Source organism: Xenopus tropicalis, chromosome 6 (genome assembly GCF_000004195.4).
Source record: "Xenopus tropicalis strain Nigerian chromosome 6, UCB_Xtro_10.0, whole genome shotgun sequence".
NCBI lineage: Eukaryota > Metazoa > Chordata > Amphibia > Anura > Pipidae > Xenopus > Xenopus tropicalis.
The window spans coordinates 41,935,178-41,958,385 of NC_030682.2; the positions used below are offsets into that span (position 1 = coordinate 41,935,178).

At 36.9% G+C, this 23,208-nt stretch overlaps 1 protein-coding gene across 1 annotated transcript in view; it reads right to left on the bottom strand.

Moving 5' to 3' along the window:
• Window positions 1-23,208, bottom strand: part of skap2 (src kinase associated phosphoprotein 2) — a 148,710-nt gene that overhangs the window by 62,536 nt on the left and 62,966 nt on the right. The window contains 4 exon segments of the mRNA NM_001114212.1: window positions 1,375-1,435; window positions 2,247-2,371; window positions 5,721-5,804; window positions 6,359-6,433. Coding sequence (NP_001107684.1) covers window positions 1,375-1,435; window positions 2,247-2,371; window positions 5,721-5,804; window positions 6,359-6,433 — 345 coding nt within the window.

Genomic DNA, 23,208 nt, shown 5'->3' on the forward strand with positions numbered 1-23,208 from the left:
TGTTTTGCACCTTTTCTTATTTCTGTGGTACAGAGAATACAAAATGAAGTTTTTTTTATTTTTATTCTTTGTATTATTCTTTGTATTATTATTCTTTGTATTGTTTTGTATTCTTTATTTTATGCTATGCTGTAGGGGATTGGCCGCATTTCAACTGGATTATCGGTGTAAGGTTTCTGGATAACAGATCCCATAGCTGTATTTGTCTATATATTTCTCTCATTACCCTTAGATAACAAAATTTGGGCTTCCCCTACTAAGGGAGCTTAGGTAATTAATGGGGGCCAGGCTGAAGTCCACTTTGTCTTATGTTATAGCTTAAGACTCAGTGATCCCCAACCAGTGACTCGTGAGCAACATGTTGCTCACCAACCCCTTGGATGTTGCTCTCAGTGCCCCCAAACCAGGGAGTTATTTTTGAATTCCTGACTTTGGTTAAATAAAAACTTGAAAAAAAAGGATTTACTACCAAATCAAGCCTCCTGTAAGATGATAGTGTGCATAGAGGCTCCCTAATAGCCAATCTTGGCCGTTATTTGGCCCCTCCATGAACTTTTATGGTGCTTGTGTTGCTCCCCAAGTCTTTTCACATTTGACTGTGGCTGACGAGTTAGAAAGGTTGGGGACCACAGGCTCAAGTAATGGTGTGAATCATTATTTGCAGTGCTAGATTTTCCTGGAAGGCCAAACCTGAATGCCAAGTGGGGTGAAATGTATGGTGAACAGGTCTTTACTTTCCTAGATATTTCTGGAATGATGGCAGCAAGAGTGGTAAGGCAATATATTCAAATATTGAACCTTGTTTGAAGACATTTTGAACTGCAAATCAAAAACTTTACCACTTGTGGCCATGCCTTGAGACTACCAGAATCCTATATTTATACATGGAACCTAATCTGTGTTATTTTATTTTATTGTAAAAACATACAGTGCTGCATATATGAGAGCACATCTGTACAAGGTAACTATAAAGCACTGGATACTTGGATAATTTTTTTTTAATCTGCCCCCTCCCCCCATAGTGGCTGACTGTTTTCAATGCTGATCTGAGGTCAATGAAGTCTTCGGTCAATGAAGCCTCATTGTGTGCTTTAATGTAGACGGGCAAATTAAAGTTTATCACAGTGTGTTTCAAAGTTACATAATAACAAATACATGGTTCTGAAATAGTAGGAACTGGTCATTAAGGCATTGTGGGAACTTTTACTAGAGGCTTAAAGTTTGTAGTAGGGCACAATTTGGACTAGAAGCACAATTTGTCCCCCTTTACATCCAGACACATGTCTAGCTCATTCTTAAAAAGGTAGTCTGAATCATTTCTAGCTATATATTTGAACTAAACAGACATGCAAAAGTCATCCTTTAGTGCCATACCTCTGGAATTCATGATGATATTAACCCATTCTTCTGCTTCTTTAGGACTGGAGGCTGCAAACTATTTTTAAAAACAAATCTCTGTTAAAGAGGGGAAATTTAATCTAGCATTCTTGTCATTTCTTCCTGAAAACATCAACCATTCTTTATGTGTCTGCTGATACTTTCTTTGCAAGGATGCTTCTTATAATATACAGTTAATTTTGACAAATATACGTAATTGGACCGGAGGATGATGGATTTGAAACTGTGATCAGCAGCTGGCAGCTGTGCAGAAAAAAAGGTGCTTCTCTTCATCAATGTCAGAGCCACAACTGATGAACGAAACTTGCCCTTGACAATTAGAAGACACCCGTGAATATCTTTAGACTGCTGGGTACAGTTTTCTTAAAATGTTCTTGTCAGATTTCAGCACATTGCCTGACATCTTAATTAAATGATTTCAAATGCAATTTCAGATGTTTAAAACATATTAAAGTTCTCCTTTGTATTGATGTTCCATGCAATAGTTTTCCTTATATATGTATTCACAACCAGTGGAAGAAGTACTTGACCTTTTGCTGATAAATTGTTGCACTTAGGAATACTGGTTATTAACAGGTCATAAGAGCTCAGGTAACATATACATACACACACACACAAACACACACATATATATCTCAAAATCCAAATGATAGTCTTCGGTATGCAAATTCTGTTTGATATGTGGTGTAAGGAAATGAGCTCAGTTTTGTTTTCCATGTTATTCCCATATGTATGAGCATGCTGTGCAGATGTGCCAGTTAGTGAGCTGTTTCAACCCAAATGTTCCTGTCTCTGAGGCTGGCACAGTAACGGTTTTATCAATTTCATTTATACACAAAGATGCCTACCTGATAGACACGTTTATCTGGAGCAAAGATTTCAAAACAGCAGTCTTTCTTTGCATCCTTCCTTAGTGTATCATTCATTTTGGCTCTGTATCCATCAAGAGAAAATGCACCTTTCTGCTGTTTGTCTGTCAATGATAAAGCAAAATAGGCAAATTGCATTTGGCTATGCAAGTGGCTGAAGTATATATATATATTTTCTACCAAATTAAGTCATATAATGCAGGGCTCCCAACTGGAGGCTTATGGGCTTGGTGTTACTCTATGGTCCCTGTCTGCCCCAGAACACTTGGGTATCTTTGTATGACATCATCATCATGTGTTGCAGTGAATAACCTGCCCCCACATGTTAAAAGATGGTATTGCACATCATACAAATTTGTTTGTTAAGATGGCAACAAGGGAATGGTTTCCCATGTAATTTTGCACAGTGTAATGTCCACTGTTTATAGGCTTGAGATAAAACTGCAATTCCTTCAATGCTATAACTAATTCTAAATTTCAGATTGTAATTTAATACTAGCAATTTATTTCTTCCTATTGATGTCAATTTATCTATTTATATAGAGAAATGTCACTTTTAGTATGGCCCATTTATTATATCAATCCCATTTTTTCAGGGGATTATTTATAAAAATGTATTAAAAAAAAAACTTGCATTGAAATACTTCACACATAACTGGTTTAATTCCAAAGTGCTCCATTTACAATTATATGCATTTAAAAAGTTTTGTGAATATGAAGCCAAGTGTAAAATTATGGTGTAAAAAAACAATAAACATCTCACATTTAATAAAAAAAAATATATTTTGGTGCCTGATTTTGATACATAGTACATTTTGTACATAGTTTTCCTAATCCACTCACACTCCAGTATTTTACTTGAGGACATTGTCTAACAATTCTCTTTATTGGCTCTTCTTTTACTGGAAAGGGTAGCACTGTTATTTCTCCCCACTGACATTGAATATTGATTCCTTATTAAAGTGTATTTATTCGTTACTAAATGTCTCTAGGGCCTAACATCTATACTTACAGTTACATTGTCTAAATAGTTTTCTACTCTTTAATTTAAAAGAAAGCTAATACAGTTATGGGATCCCTTATCCTAAAACCCATTATCCAAATTCCGAACAATTCTAATTTGTAAAAATGATATCCCTTTTCTCTGTAGTAATAAAACAGTGCCTTGCACTTGATGATAACTAAGAAGCAGCCCACAGAGTCTGGTGGCATAGGGAACATGGCTTGACAATTGCTTTGAAAACAGAATATATTCATTTTGATAGAAAGCTTACCCTAAACAATTCTTAAGATTCAGGGGTATCGAAAATCCAATTCCTTTTTAATTTTATTCCAGTATAATTAATCACCCTGTTATCGTGATAGAAATCATTAATGATAGCAAGTTGGCTGAATATTTACCAGCCTTAACATAAAGAAGGCCTCTGTAATCTTAACACGTAAATATGAATTGTTTTATTAACGCTGGCTTCTAAGCTAGTCTCTGTTTTCTTAAATCAGTCTCTCTGTGTTTTTTTTTTTTTTTTAAAAGACCTTTTGGGTTTGTAGGGAAAATACTCTATAATAAAAACTATTATTTTCCCATCGATGATAATCGACCGTATTTGAAATAGTTTAAGGAAAGACACGAAAAGTTCTTTACCAGCACAGTTTTATTTCTGGGATTAATTTAGAAAGGTCTTGTTTAGAGTGTGTAATTGTCTTCTCCATTAGAAGAATAATGGTTTGTGAAAATTAGTTTCAGCCTTGCCTGAGCTGCCATTGTCTGTAAAACCGTTGCCAACTTTTCTTATAATTTGTTATACACCTCTTATTGTTTTATAATTCCCTAAGAACAAAAGGGTGTGGCCCAGAAAATATGGCATATTATCACTAGGGACTGACCAGAGCTGAGTCTGAGTCTTTAAATTGTAGAAATGTGAATAAAAAGTAGAACTTGTATATTATATAAATGAGCTAAAAATGTAAATGTTGCATTCTGTATAACATTTCCCAAATCCCATTTCCAGCCCATACTAGAACTGTAGCATTTCCTAATAATATATCCAATGTTTTATGATATCATCTACTTTTATGTGTTATGTTAACTATTAAAGAATATGTAATGATAATTTAGGCGCTTATGATATTGTCTGTTTGTTCCCTCAATTTGCAGTATGACGCCTCCAGGGACTGGATGTTGTTATTGCAGAATGTTCAGAAATGAATTCTGAAGTATATTTTCGTTATTGATTTTGTTTTGCGTCACTAATGGATCACTGAATGAATGTTACACCTTTGGGTTGTTAGTGCTGAGTTGAATAGCTGAAAACCAATAAACTCTGAACAAAGGAAGCATGAAAAAAGAGTATAACTTATAAGCAACATTGCCGTTTTGGGGTGTGACCAACCATTCCAACCAGGGCCCCATCTACAGGGAGTCTGTATATTTTCCCTGTGTCTGTATGGGTTTCCTCTGGATACTCCAGCTTTATCCAATCTAGACTAAGATTCAAAATAGGTCTTGGCATTTTATGTACATAGAGGCCCAAGCAGCCCCCGTCTATTGCATCTTACAACAGCCCTTCATTTGCCAGAATCCACAAATTGTCAGTCCGGACCTGCTCCACACCCCAAAAGCATGCATGTAGATTAATAATAGGCTTCTGATTAAATTGGCCCAGGTTGCTCTGTTGCTGTGTGGATATTATAAGATAATAGGGTTGATTCACTAAAGTGCGATAAGCGTTGTCGCATATTGCATGCGGTAAATAGCACGCAACGGAATGCATTATTTTTACTGCATTGCATTAATTCTCGCATGATTTCGCATGATTTACAAACACTTAGACGCGCTAAATATCACATTAGTATATGCGAAAATTAACACCTACTTGGGGCAGGCGGTAATTATAGAAAAGTACAGTTCATGAGCTTTTGGCAACACAATATGGACTTTGCAGTGGGATTTATTCAAGTCTGTGTTGGCCCTAGAGTGATGCAGCCTCCAGTTTGCAGGGAAATGGTCATTTTCAAAAGCAATAGTTTTACGAATGTAATGGTGTGTATGGCTAATACGGCGTGCAAGCGATAAGTAGCGCACGTGCATTAATTAGCGCGCGACAAGTAGTGCGCTGCGTTAATTAACGTGTGTTGTGTCAAATACCGCACGAAAATAGTCTTCGCGACTTAAATAACGCAAACAGCATTGCGTCTTAATTAACCCAAATATCCTTTTAGTGAATCGTGCGTTAAGATGTGAAAAATAAGACGCGATAAAATTTTTAACGCATGCTATAAACAGGGCTCGTTTTATCTCACTTTAGTGAATCAACCCTAATGTGTGGATGCTACATAAATCAAGGATAAAAATTAAGGCAACCCAAACTATTTTCAGTCAGAGAAAGTTTACAGAACATAAATAACAATAAATATTTCTTGGTAGAATAAAAATACTGTCCATTAGCAACCTACCTTTATCGCTGCCATAGTAGTAAAACATAGAATTGGTACATACACACCAACGCTTTTGCCATTCAGATGCAAAAAAACTGTGATCTGAAATGTGAGGACAATAAACTGTATCAGCAAAAAAAAACCCAGCATTTTATAATTATAAATCATATTAAACATATTATTGGATGATGAGCAAGTTAGTAAATGGGTAGAAAGCAGGAAGAGGGATGCATATATATCTCCTCACACCCCTCATTAATGCACTGCTGGCAAGCACAGTAGCTCTGTATTCATTGGCATACTTAGTTCTTCCTATTGTTGTGGTATAAATTCCCTATTTAGCATGGCAACTGAACTGATAAAATACAGATCTGACTGATGAAAGGATATCTTATGCAAATATTTGTCTTGGTAATGATCACTTAATAACATGAATGATTCCTAATATGTTGACAGCATGAACTTTTTTATGACTAAAGTAGAAATGGGGTGAAAATAGATTTATTTCTGAGGAAACTTTATGGTCACTGCATGTGTTTATTAAAATATTCAGGAGACAATTTATTAAGGGGGTGCCGCATTACACATGACTGCGCCATCTTTAACTTGGCTATATAAATAGATTTTAATAATGATATCCAGTTAAAGAGTTTTACCTTTCCTGCGTTTTTCCAGGTATCCTGCTCTTAAATACTCAAGATCTTGTGCTGCAACAAGTGGATAGAAGCTCCCTGGAAGAAAGAAAAAGACACAAAAACTAAGTGATAAATTTGAGCCTTCCGGCTTTTAAGATGGTGCAGATGGTCAGCAGACAACGCAGGAGCTGTGTGAGGAAAGGAATGAAGATGTACACAAAAGAGCTGATGTTATTATTGTGATTCATACAGTGCCAGCATATTGCACAAAGCTTAATATGCACCTAAACAACAGGACCAAAATGATCAGGAACTGATATTTTTGGATAGTGGAAAGTAAAGAGAGCACTCAGAGTAGATAAAATGCACATGGTGATCTGAACCTAGGACCAGTGTTCAATGTGAAGTAATATCGGCAGCTAGAATTGGCCCGTATGGCCACCGTTACACATCCAGATATTATCATAAATAAATAGAAGTGAATAAAACATACAGTAGTGGAGCTCACACTAGTGAATTCATAGTCCTGAAAGACAACCATATTCAGAATAATTTGAATAGGGGCCTCCTCCATTGCTTATTATATAAACTAGGGGGCCACAATAGGAGTACTGTTTATCTGGAAAACACTGAGGGATAGCATATTGTAACCAACGGGGGCAAAAAATCAGTGTGTGGTTTAATTAGATGGACATTTAATTCAGGAAATAAATCTTAGCCACTGTATAATTTAAATAATACCTATAACCTTTTATTTTGGCATTGTCCTTGTGATTTAATGGAGAACCTTCTCTGTCTACATTTTTTGTATCTCTGAGCTGCCCCAAATTTTCTAGCAATTTCTCCTTTTTATTTCTATTTTTATTTTTAGTTTGAAAAAGTTTAATTGATGAAAGCCCTTCTATGAGATTCCATATCTCAGTACTAGCAGTTGGCCAGGCCACATATAAAAATATAGTTATGTGTTTACAAATACATTTTAGAATATCCTAAATGCTGAACTTATATCTCTAGAACATATAGTTCTCCTCTTGGCTTAAATAATACATTCTTTAAGCAAAAGAAAAACAGATTCATAAATTGACAGAAAAAAAAGACGAAGAGTTCAACGGGGTCTACAGGACACATAATCTAAATTAGCCTTATTACCAGAAGCTATGACAGTAAAGGATGAAATGCAATGAAAACAGTAATTCAAGGCCTATTTTTTTAAATCAGTAAGACAGCAGCAACAAAATGAATATCTGAAATATCCATCTTACTCAGGCAAGTTAAGGGAAGTGCTCTTCGCTGAATGATCTATCACTGCATTGTCCCATCAGAGACATTCCTACACATAGAATACAAATCCCACCACATCTACCCAGAATGATCTTTCCATCTGTTGCACCTTTGGTCTTCTCAGTCACCTAATGGGTATTTTGACATAGCGTTGGTTAGAACATTATTAATAAAACTGCAGGGTATATTTCTGCATAAAAGGTCAAGTGTCTCCGCTGTAGTTCATATTCATAGCGGCAGATTTATCAAAGTTCAGATTTTTTATGGTTTTAGAGAAACCATGGCTAAACTAATTTCCAAGAATGTCAATAAAAAGATCCAAATTGAAATGCACAAATGAAAAAAGATGTGGAAAAAACTTGAAAACCGCAGCTTTTTCATATTGTCCCACAAATGCCAGACAGTGTAAAAAACAAAACAAAAAAAAACTTTTTAAAACCACAAAGCAAAGAAAGATCTTCCAGATGTAAAAGGGACACCTGCCATTGACTTCTTCATGATCTCAACAGGTTTTTACATGGAATATTTTTGCTTTCAAATTTGTCTTGGGTTTTTTTTGCACAATAAATCATGAAAAAACATGTTTTAGGGCCATGCATCTGAAATTCATGGAACAATGCTATGCCTATTAATGAAGGGGAACCCTGGAGCTACAACCACCTCTAAACCAGGTGATAGCTTCAAGGTTCCCTCAGCTTGTTCTTTCCTCTCACAACATACTCATTTGATCCTATGTACTCAATGTGCTGCTCAATGTACTTTAGCTCTTTCTCAAACATTTCATTATTCCCTAATTTCTGGATTTTCCCCTTTTCCATCAAACATGCTTGTTCTAAACAATAGTTTAAAAAGCCACACTTGACTCAAATCCTCTTAAACTCCCATCCCATCTACTTTAAGCATCTAAACTCCTTGAACTTTGTATTCTCTCCATTATTCATTTTTTTAATGTTTTATAAACAAATCACTTTCTTTCTCCATTTGATACGTGTGTCTCTGGTTTACCGATAAGAAGGACTTTTTATTGTGGGATCCAGTGAGAGACAAAAGAGCTGTCCGTTTTACTGTAATGTACTGCAAAAACAAAACACTAGGGGGGGCATTTACTAATGTTCAGTTTTTTCGGTCAAGTTTCTTGATTTTGTCACAAATTTTTATGGAACAAAACCGCAACAATTCCGAATTGGAAAATACGACATCTAAAATCTGTTGAGTACATGTAAACTCAAAGGCAGATGTGCCTTTTACAACTGGAAGATCATTCTTTTGCTTCATGGTTTAAGAGTTTTTTGGGGGGTTTACGCTGGCTTTTGTACGACAATATTGCAGTTTTCATGCAACAAATTGAAGAAGTTTTTTCAGTTTTTTTGATAAATCACTGCCATTCGTGGAAATGATTAGTCGTGATCAAAAAAATTAAAAAAAACACGAAAATCCAAGATATTTTGTAATTAAAATAATAGATAAACTACATTTTCAATACAAGCCTACTGTTGGATTTATGTTGAAAACAGTTTTATATTGCTAATAATGGCTGTGTTATTCACCAAATAGGTGGACACTGCTTGCCCTATAAGCCTCTATAAACTGCTATTCATTATTTTTACCATGCATCTTTTCCTCTTGGAAATAGGTTTCCGTCTACAGTCCAAGTATCATTAATATTCTTTTAATGTAGCGTTAATAGTTTTTAATTTGCTATCGTTTCTTTTCATTTACTGCATTATTGTCCCCATTTGTTTGCTTTACAATATTATACTACCTTATAATCTATTTAAGCAATTTGAAAGTGAAGCAACTATTAGAAGGTATGCCTCAGGGATATTAAAACAAACAGAGTATATCATTTAGCACAAAGTACCACATTTCGGCAACATACCTAATAGAAGGAAAGTTGCATTGCATACATTTCTGTGCAAGACCATGCTAAAGAGCAAAATTATTGCATGTGGTAAAAGGTATATAGAATAATTTTTAGAACCCATATGTTGGACAATCACATTATTCTTTTGGATTTAAAAATGTAAAACAACACAAAATGCCAGAGACACCATTGCAGTTGGCATAATAACATATTTATATGTTGCACATAAGAGGCCAGTGTATTGCACCAATGTTAGGCTCCTTTGTGTTCATAATTTCAAGAAAACATAATACATACAAGTGTTGTATTGTTCATCAAGGGCCCTCATCCCTTATCTTTTACTTGTCTACTGCTAAAGGAAGACATCAAGGAAGTATCCATGGCAGATAAAAATAAAAGTTTATCTTTCAATTAAGCTTTTCTATATTTTTTATATTAGATACTTTGCACTATATTTTCTTTGTGCCTTTGAATTTCTGTTGTTCTGGCATTTAAACTACCAATGATATTGGAAACCACTCAGAACATATTCACATGTTTAGGAATAACAATAAAACACAATTAACAAAATTCATGATATGAATGGAAGAAAGTCATTGCCTTGAAGAGCTTATATTCTGTAGCAGGGCTGTCCAATTAGAGGACTGTGGGCCTGATGTGGCATCATCATTTTAATTTGGCTGTCGAACATGCTGTATAAGAAATGCTGGGCCCACTACATATATTAGTTGGACAGCATTGAGCATAGTGTTGAGGAAACAGAGTTTTAAGAAGAGTAAGCGGTGAGTGCATAAATGGTGTAATGGATAGGCTAGGCTAGGACACAGTTTCTTCCAATACGGAATCAGGTGATGATAATACCTTCACTAGGGTAAGTAAAGTAAATTAGGCCAAACCTGACTAGGCTGAGTGGAGGAGAAAGACATAGGATCATGATTTTTTTAACAGTTTTCTATAGTGCTACATGTCCATTGAAGTGTGTTAGTATGGTAGTGTTCCAGTTGAGGCTTGTTTCTGAAGAGTGGTCAGTGCAAGAGGAACAGAAGGCTCATGGCTGCTTTAAACACAGCTTCACTTTATTTGCTGTTTGCATGTAAATAATTTTTATGAATTCTGTCTACAATAACTTGTCAAACTTGTCCACTACATGCACATTAACTTCAAATGTCATATGTCTCCACAATGCCTGACATTTTCAAAAATCGATCATTTCATCCTTGTTAAATATCACATTTATTATAATAATTATACTCTGGCCACAACAAAAATACAGAGGAAGTAACACAGGGGAAGCAAAATGTGTTTGTATACTTTTTTTGTTAAAATGTTTGGAATCAAGCACATATTTGAAGGCACAAATTTTGCCAGTATGACAAAAATTATCATGGCTTGAAAGAGCATTTAGCAGTACAGCTGTTTCTGAGCCTAACTCCATAAGTTTGTGCAGGGTTTATGCACAGAGCAGTCTGTAGGGAGTGTGCTGTCATTGCTTTCATTAGCTTTCATCAATTATAAACAGAGTACATGTAGAAAATGTACAAGTGTTTTTAAGCCAGTGGCATGAATTATTAAATTACTATTTAATACAGTTAAGGAGTGGTAGTTGTTCAGTGCAGATTTACTCTAGTCAGACTAAGTTTGTTTGGCTTGTTCATGGACAGCAAGCTGCAGAACTCTCCTCACAGTCCCACCAACAATAAAGGAGTTTGCACTAGAGAACAGGAAACTCATTGTAATTATTTGGTTTGTTAATGTTACTTTCATTGAAAGTCTAGATGAAGAAGGAAAACCAGCTAAGTGAAGTGAGTGCAAGCGGGGTTTATTGGGTCATGCTGTAACATTCTGGGGCCCTGATACACTGCATCATGAGACAATAAACCCACATGGTTATCCCTGCTTGTACTCACTTTACTGAGATGGTTTTTCATCTTCATATAGGCTTTGGAAAAATTAGAAAGGGGTCCCTTTCTAACCAAGCACCAAGCTAGGGTTGCCAGCCTTTTTGTGGGCCCCTTACCAGCCGATGACATGGAGGCAGGGGCAGGACCAAAAGGGGCGAATCCGTGGCACAAAATGGATGCTGCTACACCATTGCGCAAAAGAGAGGGAGAATCAGCTAGAAAGTGGTGCAAAAGAGGTATTCGGCAGAATGGACAGGGAGTGGGGGCAGAAATGGGGTGGAACAGGGGCAGGCCAGATGCTAAACACCTAGGTATTACAAATCTATTGTTTTATTGTATATTGCTGTAATATTGTAATACTGGCCTCAGTACTGGTCTCCAACAAAACTGCTTCACGGGCACAATTATCTGCTAATATTGTTTGTAGATATGAAAATATGCATCTAATTTTTAGCAAATGAAACATTTCCCATATTATTAAAAAAATTCACTCTATATTAAGTCTCTATTTGATTTTACCAGTCACAACAGCAATCTTTCACTAAACTAGTGCAAAAATATTATCAGTGTTTCACTGGGGTTGTTCACTAGTTGTTCAATCCCAGTCCCAGGGCACTATATGAAAGGGGTTTGTTTGTTCTCATGCTTGCATATGTCATCTATTCAGGACACATAGGCCCTCATTACTGAAGTGCAGGTTAGGGTACAAAAGCAAAAAATGGTTCCAAAATACAGTGTTGCCTCCATTTGACAGTGATGTATTCATGAGAGATGGGCAGAGGAGGAGCATAGCATCCCTCCCCCTATTTTTCTTAAAATAAAGAGGCACAAGTTAGGGAGCACTAGTGGCTGCCGGTTCAAAGGGGCCCTGCCCTTACCTCTTGCCCTGTGCCAGGCAATAAGGACAGAACTGTCATATACCCATCAGCAGATGGGGGGGGAGTTCTGTAATACACACACAATATAATCACTATTGTTAATTTCATTAACAAAAGTGGACCTTCCACAACTGAATAAATCGTTTCGATTTTATGGTGGTTTATTAATTAAGTTCAGAAAAATCAAAAGGAGACTCGCTTGCAAGCTAAAGCATACATTTTAGGACATTAAGATATGTATATTAAAAGGCTGACTGAACTTTTCAAATGAAAATTGGAAGACTGTGCAAACTCTCAAAAATTATTCTTTAATAGACCTGTCATTTTCTTTAATAAAAATGGAGGAAGCAAAGATGTGGAAGATCTAAATGAGTGTACATTTTCATCTGCCTTCAGACTAATAAATCAGTGATCAATATTTGTTAAAAAAAAAAACTAAAACTAAAAAAAGTGGCTAATCCTTTGTAAAATCACTGTTGCAGTGATTTAAGAGTCATCCCAATCTGCACAGTTAATCCCTCTTTATCTGCTTGATCCTAACCACTTACAATGTTACGTGTGCCTTGACAGTTCACACAACGTATTGATATTAAGGTAATCTCTGTAAACATTGACCCTGACTTGTGCCAAGCCTAATGTCAACTACTTTTTTATCATAAGTTTACAAACAGCCGTGCTTTGAGATTACATTGTTAGAATAACATGTCCTGCTCGCGCTCAATAAGGGAAATTATTCAGCGGTGTTGCTTGTCTTTGGAGTGGCATAGGTTTTATTCTTATTTTTTTATTTGTTGTAGACAAGAACCTATATTTATATAGCACTAATAAACCTTGATCATTTGTAATGTAATATTTGCTTTAAAAAAGTCAAATGATTAATTTTGGTTACATTTAGTTAAATGTCAGTAAAATTAATGGTTAAACATTAGATTATGTAGAAATGCTGTTTGAGGGCAAATTTCCTCCAGTCCACTAGACAAAGTGCTACTCAAAGTAGTTTGGTGTTGGGATTCTTTTTATCCTGGGCAACAAAGCCTAAAACATGGGAACTGGGAAAAAATAAAATAGTGGATCTTCATTTTTCACAGACCTACTTCACTTGGGGATTGTTTTGTCCTTATCAAACTCAAAGCTAACCAATAACACTCATCATTTATAAACACAGTTCAATTATTTCACAGAATTCTAAAGATTTCACAGAAAAATTCCAGAACAGAAATCCAAGTGCAGAGATTCCTAAACTGGGGCCTGGAGCAGTGGTAGGCACAGCTCAGCCTGATGGTCATTTAGGGTGAGATTTGAGGAGGGGGCCCAGATGCTCCTGGAATTCTAGCTTGAAAGTCAATTAGAGTGAGATTTGGGGGTGAACCTTAATTTGTTTCTATATCCTATATTGCTGGAACTATGGGTGAGTGGTTGCTGCAGCAATTTGTTCGCATTTTGTAAACTTGTTATGAGCTAGTATGTGCCCTAGGCAAATGTTGGACCTATACAGAATGGGTGGTGAATATAAAAAAAATACAAAAAGCACTGCTTTAGGTTTTAATGAGACCAAACAATATTTTTCATATATAAATAATGCCCAAGTCAACATTTCTTTAGGGCAGTGGCAAGAATGTGGTTGACAAACATACCATGTCAACACTTATAATATAATGTTAAGTAAAGTGCATACTAAGGAAACCCAGATCTCTTGTGTTTTCATTGTAAATTATCACTCCAGTTATTCTTTCCCTCTCTATTGGGGTTAATAACTACAAGTCAAACATCATATATATCATTATTTTAATTTGCACTTATTCATTAAACTTATTTTAAAATGATCATTAAGAAAAGAGATGCGCACCAAGCATAATATGTTTGTGGTAATCATGTTGATATCAAGGGACCTTGGTAAAGGAAGGCACTAATTTTCAAGAGCAATTAAGTAAAATGATTAAAGCATCCCTACTGCTCAGATACAAACTACTCTTACTTACAAAGCATGTTAGAATATTAGGATTTGCTACTTTGACTGATAGAAATTACATTTAAAATACTCTTCAGTTTTAGGCATGATTTATTATTGTGTACTATGCTTTGTGTCTTAATCTTAATAAAGAAATCATGGCCTTTTGAAAAAAATACAATTTCAAAATCACTAACAGGGGTGGTTCACCTTTAAGTTAACTGTTACTAAGTTATAGAATAGCCAATTCTAAGCAACCTTTCAATTAGTCTTCATTATTTATTTTGTATAGTTTTGGATTATGTGCCTTTTTCTTCTGACTCTTTCCAACTTTCAAATGGAGGACACCTACCCCAGTAGCCAAAAAAAAAATGCTGTGTAGGGCTACAATTTTATTCTTACTTTTTGGTCCTCTCCTATTTAGGTCCTCCTATAAATATATTAGTCTCTCATTCAAACCACTCCCTAGTTGCTAAGGTAATTTAAACCATGGCAACCTGAAATTGCTGAAATTACAAACTGGAAAGTTGAAGACCTATTGCAAATTATTATTATTAATATTATTCTCTATATCATGCTAAAAGTTAACTCAAAGGTAAACAACCCCTTTATTTGTTTTCAATTTAAGAACTAATTACCAATCTAAATGAGTAATAATACCTTTGTATTTTGGCCAGAAAAGGAGGCACCAGACGTGGAGATTAGTCGCCCCGCGACAAATCTTCGTTGCCACGGGCAACTAATCACTCCAGAATGCCATCCCACCAGCTAGACTGTAGATCGCCGGTGGGATGGCATAGGCGTTGCTACAATTTCCCAAAGTTGCCTGAGAGGAAACTTCGGACGACTTCGGGAAAACGCAGCAACGCATATGCAACTTACATTCTAGCCCATATATGTCAAACACAAGGCCTGGGGGCCAAATCCGGCCCACCTGGCTGTTTTATGTGGCCCTTGGTGAGTGTGTCTGGCCATCCACCCTGATCAATTTCCATTTTCCTCACATAGTAACTAAGACTAAGGGGTATATTTATCATTCTGTGTAAAAAGTGGAGTGAAGCATTACCAGTAATGTTGCCCAAGGCAACCAATCAGTAATCAGATTTCAACAGTAGCAAAGCATCTGATTGGCTGCTATGAGCAACATCACTGGTAATGTCTTACTCCACTTTTTACACATTGTGATAAATATACCCCTTAGTATCTTACTAAGTATATTAATAAAAAAAATTTGGCCTGCGACTTAGCCTGTGTTTTAGATTTCGGCCCCCTTATGTGATTGAGTTTGACACCCCTGTTCTAGCTGGTGGGATGCCATTGCGGGGAGATTAGTCGCCCGCTGCAACGAAGATTTGTCGTGGAGCAACTAATCTCCCTGTCTGCCACTGCCCTTAACTTTATAAACCTGCCACGGTGGGAAAACCTTGAAGTGCATAAAAAAGTCCAGCTTTTTCTGGCACAAACATTGTTGTGCTTCCTGTTTATAGACAAAATCATTAGAGAAGTAAAATGATTATCCTTGTTTTGTTAGTGCCAAAATATGAGCACTTCATGGAGAACTTAATTATACTCATCAGTTCTGACCACAGTGAAATTTACCATCTATTTTTCCTCTCTTCTCGAGCATTCTAGCACACACATTCTATGTTAGGATACACGGCTAGTGATGAGCGAATCTGTCCCGTTTCACTTCGCCGAAAGATCCGCAAAACGGCAAAAATGTAGCACATTAAAAAAAAATAAAAAATTGCCGCAGACGTAAATTTTTTGTCACACGGTGAATTTTAATGGGGCAAATTGTGTCGCCCATTTCGCGAAATAAACCGCCAACGGTGAAAGGCTAAAATTTGCAGTGAATTTTGCCCATCACTATACGTGGCATCAAATCTGATGCATAGAAATATAACTTCTAAATTTGCTTTTTCAAGAATTTAATATGGGCTTTGCGAACATGGACACTGTTTAGCGAACTCTTCCAACAGTGGAAAAAAGTTTGCAAATCTTATAGTTTCGACAGTGTCCAGCGTATGTAATAAAACTTCTTAATGAAAAAGTTGTTAAGTTTGCTCCAAAGATTACACGACCTTCAAGCAATTAAAATTCACAATGCAATAACAGTCTAATGAACAATAATACATTGCGAAATGCAAATTTTTATTCTTGTGTGATTTTTTTTCCGTTTACGACTTTTATTACATTTGCCTATATGAATCATATCCAGTGTTGCTAACCATTAGCTGCTAAGCATGTACTGTAAATCACCCCACTAAAGAATAAGTTGCTGCTTTATGCTTGGTTAATGTGACTTTGATGCCCTTTTTCAATAATCAGAGAACTAGATATTACTGGGCACAGCTATCATGACTCACTAAGTATTTGCAGCTACAAAACAGCAGAAATAGGTTTTGCTATTCCTAAAGTTCATACCAACATTGTTAAAACCATCACCAGAATGTAATCTCCTTCACTGCCTCCTGGTTGCATACATATATACACACACTGATGATCACCAGGCACAAAAACCTTAAAACCATTAATAATGCATTATTAAAATCTTTGTTGGTAGTTCCATCCATACATAAGCCATTGGATCATGGAGCAAGCCAATCAAAGCTGATAAACACTAGATGCTTGTTTGCTAGTTTACAGAAGGACTGGTGAAGAGGCACTGGAATTCATCACTGCCAAGTATTCATTTCAATAGGAAGTAGCATTGCTGGTTCATGCAGCTGTGGCGGCCTTAGGCTCTTCCATGCTGAACACAGGTGAAGAATATGCCCTGTGCAGTTAGATTATAGATTTTCTTTAAAAGGCAAGTAACACTCTAAACTGAAAATTTGTTATACCCTTAGAAATCATATCTGTGTCTCCAGCAACTGCAAATAAAATATTTATATTTCTTAAGTCCTGTTTAATATAAAAAGGCTTTCATCCTATAGCTGTAAAGAGAGCCAAGAACGACATTTGACCTTTGCTTATCAACATTTGATTGCTAAAACTATAGTGTTATGAATACCTTTTCTCTTATCTGCTGAGCAAAGTTGACCCTACAGCCCTAATGCACTACAAAGGAGCTGGTTGTTGTAAACTAGTGCTTCTAAAGCAAATACACTTTTTTTTTATAAATGCACTTCTTATAAATACATGCTAGCTATATTTTACTGTAAAAAGCAATAGACTTTTATAAAAAAAAAAAATATATATATACATATATACACACATTCATAGGTAATGCCACTCATCCTATAGTTTAAAGGGCAAGTTTGGGTGCACAAGACCTGGTTAAGCTATATATATTTAAACTTAAATATAACATTACATAACTTCACATAAATATAAAATGGCATTAATGCATTTAATGAATTTAATGAATTACAACCCTATAGGCAGCGAGGGCAAATACACCCACGCACTCATTTAAAAACAAGACACATTTAGTCAGATCGTCTCTACAAAGTATATGACCAAATTACGAAAAGGCCATCTCCCATAGACTCCATTATAAGCAAATAATTCTCATTTTGAAGATTGACTTCCTTTTGCTCTGTAATAATAAAACAGTATCTTGTACTTGATTCTAACTAAGATATAATTAATCCTTATTAGAGGCAAATGCATCATATACTATATGACCCCCAGGTCCTGAGCATTCTGGATAACATGCCCCATACTTGTACACACACACACACCCCTTTTTTAGATGTAACTGGCTTTTTAAATAAACACACCTTTCAGAATTGTTATAATCTTTAATGATAAACCCTAAAAGAGAAGACAAATAAAGAAGAAATGCTCATGAAAGTAGTGGAAGGTTTGATATTGATGTGTCCAGCCTTTCTCTGGATCATGTGTAATTACAACAATATTTATTTCGATGTTACTTTCATAAAAGGAATTATATAATTTGTAGAGGCAAGCAAAGGCACTTTGATTTATTGATTGCTAACTGGAAGAACACAGCAATAAATATATGTTTTGCTGATATAAAATATCTTTGCACTTTTGTTGAACTTCTCATAGTTTAAGGCTTCAAAGCATATTGGAAGGGGCCTTTTGCCTTTTGACATGCATCATGACTGTCTTCCTCTTGCTAGGAACTTCAGCTGAAGATATTTGATACAGTTACTCAAATCTTTAATTGAAATTTTGTTTTGAGAAAAATAGTGTTAATGTTGAATTGACCAATAAGCAATAAAAAACTATAAACCAAAAGTTTTAATCCTGAAGTTTGATGTTGGAAGTTTTTCTGGCACAATGAGCAGCAATGGTGCTGAGGGGAATCATTAAAAATAATGGGCTGCAAATCTGTCCTGTGCTTTATTGTGAAGCTCATGGGTCATATCTTTGCTCCACTCAATAGACAGGAAAACTAATAATAACATCGGGGGCAGACTTTACTTGTTGAACCCTATGAAAGCATGCTAACCATGGCAGATAGTACACAAGTAATTACCGTATTTTTCGCTGTATAAGACGCACTTTTTGTTCCCCAAAACTGGGGGGGGAAAGTTGGTGCGTCTTATACGGCGAACTGCGTCCTCCTCTATGTACTGCGGCTCTCTGCCGCATCCTCGCTTTTATAAGGTTGCACCCGTGCGTACTGACGTCACACGCACAGAGAGGAAGACATCACAGGAGCCGGAGGCCGCTGTGGGGAGGTTGGTGGGGAAATGGAAGGTGCTTGGGGGCCCTGGGGGAAGCTGAAGAATGCTGGGGGTGCCGTGGGGGAGCTGGAGGATGCTTGGAGGCCCTGGTGGACGCTGAAGGATACTTGGGGGGGGGCCTTGGGGGAAGCTGAAGGATATTTGAGGGGGCCCTGGGGGAAGCTGAAGGATACTTGGGGGGGCCTGGGGGAAGCTGAAGGATACTTGGGGGGGCCTGGGGGAAGCTGAAGGATACTTGGGGGGGCCCTGGGGGAAGCTGAAGGATACTTGGGGGGGCCTGGGGGAAGCTGAAGGATACTTGGGGGGGGGGCTGGGGGAAGCTGAAGGATACTTGGGGGGGCCCTGGGGGAAGCTGAAGGATACTTGGGGGGCCCTGTGGGAAGCTGAAGGATACTTGGGGGGGCCCTGGGGGAAGCTGAAGGATGCTTGGGGGGGGCCTGGGGGAAGCTGAAGGATACTTGGGGGGGGCCTGGGGGAAGCTGAAGGATGCTTGGGGGGGGCCTTGGGGGAAGCCTCATTATGTGTGAGCTCAGAGACAATTAACTTTATACAGTTGATATAAAATATTTTACTACAGTATTTGGTTCAGAATCTTTTTTTTCTAGATTTTCCTCCTTTAAAATTGGGTGCGTCTTATAGGGCGATAAATACGGTAAGCCTATCCCTACGTTTATTGTACAGTACTGCTGAATATGTTGGTGCTTTATAAATATGTGAGATGATAATATTGGAGAAAATGGCAAAAGTATGCAGAGATTTGGCAGCTTTTCATGTATCATACCCCTAACCAATAAACCACCGACTGAAAACTGCAACGGGTGGCTGAATGGAATGTTCCTGGGTACTGTATGAGATAGAATTCTGAAATCAAACTTCCTTAAATATGAAGTGGAAAAAGTACTGCTGCCAAAATATTTCTGATTCCAGCGATAGTTCTTCAGTATTTTGAGAAAATGAGAATATCAGAGTCATGCAATTGTTACTTACTGGCTGTCTGACCTCAGTATGTTTAATACATCAAAGGAAATGGCATCATAGTTGCTCTTCCTGACCCCAGAGGAGTGACTCCTCTTACACAGTTATCGTTACATCCTACTGTTTATGTTATCCCAAGTAAGCTTCAAACAAGGAGGAAATAAACAATGTTCCAGGATGTAACTTACCACCCCCTCTGTGGTTACACATGATAAAAATGCAACATTTATCATGAAGGTTTATTTTTCTGCAGATAGCACAAACTGGCAAGTTGAAAATTGTGTGTTCTCTTGGCATTGAGTACAGAGATCAGTAACCTGTATTAACCTGATACTGAAGTGAAATTGATGACTTTTTAATTTTTTTTTTCAGCTACTTATGCGCTACTTAAGTGCATACTCATTAATATTACTTACGGTAAGTGGATCTGTAGCAGATAACTGGAATAAGCATCCAGCAGTGTTGGTAATCAATAATATTAATTTGATAAAACTTGAGATATACATTAAGCTTCCCTTTACATGTAACAAATATATAAGTAAAATGTTGATTGGATAGACAAATTGGTCTTTATCTGCAAGTTCTAAAGAAGAGAGGGCCAAATGATTGGATCATAATCTCTGCTATGCAGTCTGCCGGATCAAGGGCCATATCAACTAGCAGATCCAGTTCTCGATTTTAAAGGAAAAACAAACCTGCCAAATCGGCATCTGGACGATTTTTGTACAGATAGGCCAATCACAGGGCCCTGTACACGGGCTAATCAGCTGCTGACTCGGTCTGTTGGCAACTTTCATAGGCCCATGTATGGCAATAGACAATAGATACTATACATGCCCAAGACCACTTTTGCATTATTCTGTTGTTTTAGGCCAAATGTCCAAATCATCTGAACATCAAAAAGTAAAGAGGAGCAGCAGAGATGAGCCTACTTTGTACCTGCTTTCTGCTGAATGATGGAAATATTCTGTAAGAGGCAATAATACCTGTAAGCTCTACAGGGCAGGGACCTCCTTTCTACTGTGTCTCACACCACATGGCACTTATTCCCTGTGCATTTATATATATTTATTGTATTTATTATAACACTTGTCCTAACTGTGTGTAATTTTGTATATTGTAAGATTGTACAGCGCTGCGTACCCTTGTGGCGCTTTATAAATAAAGTTATACATACATACATGCAATAATCAATCCACCAGGATCACAGGATTATCGTTCTGAATGGCCTTATGACTGGCCATACATGCACAGAAAATCAGACTACAAACTGCCCGGTCAATTCTGGGCTTGTAAGGCCAGCTTTAAATCCAGTTTTATCCCCACCAATGCTTTTGAACCTTTTTTAAGCAGAGTACAATTATCTGTTGCGCCAAATATTTTAAGATACACAATACTGAAATTATGTTGCCAAAGACACAGTGGCACAGGGTTAGCACTGCTGCCTTGCAACCCTAAGGCCCTAAGTTTGATGCCCCTCAGGGCATCATCTTGTGTGTTCTCTTTGTGCTCATGTGGGTTTTCTCCAGTTGCTGTCATTTTGTGCATTTGTGTTAAATACATCAGAACAGGCTGAAGGGGCACATTGGTGCTTGTTGCAACCGAGTATGTATGGGTGCAAGTACCTTTCTGAATAGTCTTAGGCTGATGCCACACCAGGCGTAGGGCTGATTTTTTCGGCAAGCGGAAAAACGCTTGCCGAAAATTCAGCCCTACGCCTGCTACTTGTGCCTGCACCCGAATGAATGGGATACGCTCGGGTGCAGGCACATGTAGCCGATATACGCATGAAAACGCGAGAAAATGCAAAGTCTCGCGTTTTCATGCGTATATCGGCTACATGTGCCTGCACCCGAGCGTATCCCATTCATTCGGGTGCAGGCACAAGTAGCAGGCGTAGGGCTGAATTTTCGGCAAGCGTTTTTCCGCTTGCCGAAAAAATCAGCCCTACGCCTGGTGTGGCATCAGCCTTAATGTGTAATCTAATTTGAATCCAATTTAGTGCTTTGCACTTTTAAATGAGCCACAGGGAGTTATGTAATAAAAGGCATAATAAAAGGTACAAACTGTTCTGCCTAGACAATTATATAGATGATAATGCATAATACCTAATTATAATTCTCAATTATTGATCCATTCAAGCACACTGTAAACAAACAAATAAATGTATGTATTTACAATAACACTAAAATTATGTTATTAAAAAAATCATTAAAACCTACATGTGTATGACAGCCATTAACTTCAGTAAGACAAATATATAAAGCTTCCTATTTGCATAAACAAATAAATGTCTTTTCTACTGTTCGATTTATGTTGCTGTGTACCCTGTGAACATTTTCTTTCCTATTGGCACTATCATGCACCTCATTAGGCCTTGACACACTGTGCAGTTATTATACTTTATATCCATAATGTCCTCATAATGTTATGTTGTACTGTAGAAGCCAGCTTTCCTGGTCTGTCATTTTACATGCTATTGTGCCCTAGCACATGCTAATCAGCACACCAGAAATGTAGAGTCTGGCCTTCTAAGAGTCAGTGAAATATTTAACACAATATTTAAAATCATTTGATGTTATTTGTTTTACCTGTAACATAAGAGCAGGGATACTCAGTTACAAGCTTATAAAAGCTTTTTTGTTGTTATTTCTGTTTTTCAAAATATGCAGTCTAGATAACACAGGTCCTTATACCTATATGCACAGTACAGTGCATGCTGAGATTTATGAAGTATACAGGGCTTAATGTATATTTTCAGCACTTTCACTATGAGCACTTAATATAATAACTTAAGCCCGTGTGTAACCAACACTGAAGTGGTAGGTGATAGAAGCCACTTTAAAACAGTCGTGGGATCATTAGAAAGTTTACACTACAAAGGTTAACAAAGGCAACTGCCAAATGCAATCGGCTAATATGTTTATGAAAGGCTCATGTTTACGGACGATTTCATAAACCTGTATGTGGTTTTCTTTTTCTCTTTTGAAAGATAATAAATACGGTAATGTTTTATGTCAGATGTTCCCTTAAATTATTCTGCTTTACCTTGTTTTTCATGGAATTCTTTAGGAAGCATTAAGGAATTCTATTGAAGATAAAGAAAGTTACTCCTTTGGGGTCAGCCATGCTGTGGCCTCAGGAATTTTTTATAACTAAATATTTAGCTAAACTATTATTACCATGATTTATCAGTCTTATAAGAAGCCACTAATAAACTACAACTGCAATATTTATTTAAGCAACTAATCAAATACAGACAAAGGTACGGATCCATTGTCCAGAAACCCATTATCCAAAAAGCTCAGGAAGGCAATCTGCTAGACACTATTGTAATAAAATAATTCAAATTTGAGAACA